The sequence below is a fragment of the Elephantulus edwardii genome, unplaced genomic scaffold, assembly GCF_000299155.1.
Source record: "Elephantulus edwardii isolate Elephantulus edwardi_28Jun2011 unplaced genomic scaffold, EleEdw1.0 scaffold00117, whole genome shotgun sequence".
Taxonomy (NCBI): Eukaryota; Metazoa; Chordata; class Mammalia; order Macroscelidea; family Macroscelididae; genus Elephantulus; species Elephantulus edwardii.
This window is the reverse complement of record NW_006399867.1, coordinates 3,733,256-3,735,882: the sequence shown is the minus strand read 5'-3', so window position 1 is coordinate 3,735,882 and position 2,627 is coordinate 3,733,256. Positions and strand designations below refer to the sequence as shown.

Here is a 2,627-nt window from a genome sequence, read left to right as displayed (position 1 = left end):
CCTCGGGGGGGGGGTTAAATGTGATAATTGACCGCCAGCGCTGCAGCCGCGCGGGGCACAGAGCGCAGCGCGATCACCGCGCAAACCCGGGCCGCGCAGAGCCCCAGTGCGCGGGAGGGGCGCGGCCGGTTCCCCCGCCCCGCACGGGGAGCCGACCCCCCAGCACCCAGGCAACTCCGTCACAGTTCCGGGAGCAGCCGGGAGCCCCACAGCCTCTCTGCGCAGCGGAGCCTGCGTCTCCATCCGGCCGCCGCCCGCGGCGACCTCGCCCTCACCTTGCTGGAGGTCTCGGTGGTCGTACCACGGCTCGTCCTCCTTCAGCTCGAACTCCTCCACCAGGTTCTCCGCCAGCATCTCGGCCGAGTCTTTCGGGGGCAGCAGTCCCCGCCGCCGACGTCCCGCCTCAGCCGCTGTCCCCGGCCCTCCGCCCTCAGCCAGAGCCGTCCTCGGGCGGGCGGGACGCGCCGCCGCCCAAGCTCTGCCGCCCCCTCACCGGAGCTCCCCACCAGCCCCTCAGCGCACGCCGCGGACGGCTTGCCTGCTCGCTTCGAGCCACGCAAACAGCCGGAGCTCCGACGCAAGCGCCCCGCCGGCTCCCCGAGCAAGCTCCTCCAGCCGCAGCCGAGCCCAACGTGGCACTTTGGCAGAACCCTCCCCGACCGGGGCTGCGATTCAAACCACCGGCGGCTTCCCGACCAATGAGGAGCAGGCGGCTGGTCGAGCGGCAGAGAGCTCATTCAATCGGGCCTCAGACACGGCCCACGGCTCAAGGGCAAATAGCCAATGGTAGCTTCGGAAGAAACAAAGAAGGCGGGAGAAGGCGAAGGGGTGCGGCCGAGAAGTCTCGCCCGAGTCCGCATTGTGACGCTTCTGGGCGTGCGTTCAGTCCTTTGAGGTGACCCGTCGGCTGTCTCCGTGACGGGCAGCGAGCTGGTCAGTCGGTGGAAGCGGCGGCGGCAGGGTACGGGCAAGCTCCACGGGCGTGAGGACTTGGAGTCTGGGCACTGAGTGGTTGTCTGGAGTTCCTATCGTGCCGGCAGGACGCGCTCAGGGGCCGGAAGCCCTTGGACCCTTCCTCGCAGACCCCTTTTCTTTTGTCTCCAGATGTGCGCTCACCAAGACAAGAAAATTAAGGTCAATGGAAAGTTTAGGGCCAAGGAGGTTACCCTTTTGAGAATTTTCACCTGACATCTGTGCACCTATCCCCACCCTCTGGGAATTGTACTTGTTCAGGTAAAGCGAGTGCAGATCCACTTGAGAATCAATTGGGGAAAGAGATGTCGTTGGAACTCTCTCGTTGAAGGGCGGGGGGAAGGGGCAATTTCACATATGAATAGAAATATAAAAAGTTGGGAGACCAGTTAAGCACCTGTGGTCCTGACATGACTGCAGTAGGTGCGGCACCCCTAGCCATTCATTGATGGACACCTCTCGCGCAGACAAAGCAAAGGCAGACCTCAGTGTGTGTAGGATGGCAGGCCAGATGGCAGGGCAGGAGGCACCAACTTTAGTGTGAAAGTAGCAGGTAAAACAACAACAAAGCCTCTTAGTATTTTATCTGACACTGTGGAAGTCGAAATGTCTAGTGTTTGTGGTTGGTTAGCTGTTCGGTGCTGTGGAGCTGGCCATGATCATGAACCACCCGATCTTTACCCTGTACCATTCAATGCCGTCCTTCCTCACCGTCTCGGATATGCTTAAGCCCATTGTTACAGTCACCGGCAATTCTTCTCCTTGAGGATCTTTCTTTCTTTGACTCCCTACCCTTCCCAGGATGACGTCTTTTTTCCAAAGACTGGCTCCTCCTGACAATATAATATGTCCAATGTATATGGGACCAAAAAAAAAACCCAAACACAAAACCCCAAATAAAAAAAAACCAACCCCCCAAAGATCCCCCAAAGTATATGGGACAATTTTTCCCTGTCTTTGTCACTTCCTTGCCTCTGAGGAGCTCTTTGGTTGCATTTCCTCAGAAAGAGATTTGTTTGCTCTCTTGGCAGTCCATGCTGTGCACTTTACCATCACAAGAATGCAAAAGCATCAGTTCTTCCCTGGTCTTCCTTATTCATGGTTTAACTTTCAGACGAATACTGTTGCTGTTATGTGCTGTCGAGTTGCCTGTGACTCACACTGACCCTATTTACAACAGCTCTGAAAACTGCTTTATTCTGTGCCAACTTTACTGTCTCCAACACACCTACCCTCATTACCCCAGTCACTGTATCAATCCATCTCACTGATGGTCTCCCTCTCTTTCTCCATCCCTCCACCCTTCCAAGCATGATGTCCCTCTCCAAGTAGTAGTCCCTCTTTGCAATATGCCCAAAGGATATCAGACGAAGCTTCAGAATCCTTGACTCCAAGGAGCATTCCGGCTTCACCTTCTCCGAGACAAACCTGTTTGTTCTCCTAGCAGTCCATGGTATATTAAAACTCCTTTCCAGCACCACAGCTCAAAGGCATCAATTTTCTTTGTATCATCCCTAGTCATTGTTCAGCTCTCCAACACATAGTAAGCAATTGCGAAGACTATGTCCTGGATCAGGCGCACCTTAGCCTCCAGACTGATGTTGTTGCTCTTCAGTACTCTGGAGAGGTTCCTGACAGCCAACTTTCCCAATGTA

General features: G+C 55.9%; 1 protein-coding gene across 1 annotated transcript in view; it reads right to left on the bottom strand.

Annotated features, from left to right (window-relative positions):
• CDR2 (cerebellar degeneration-related protein 2, 62kDa) overlaps positions 1-478 on the bottom strand; it is a 36,737-nt gene extending 36,259 nt beyond the window's left edge. Inside the window, exon 1 of the mRNA XM_006892640.1 lies at positions 276-478. Coding sequence (XP_006892702.1) covers positions 276-354 — 79 coding nt within the window. The 5' untranslated portion in view covers positions 355-478. The remainder of the gene's footprint in view (positions 1-275) is intronic.
• Between the last annotated feature and the right edge of the window lie 2,149 nt (positions 479-2,627).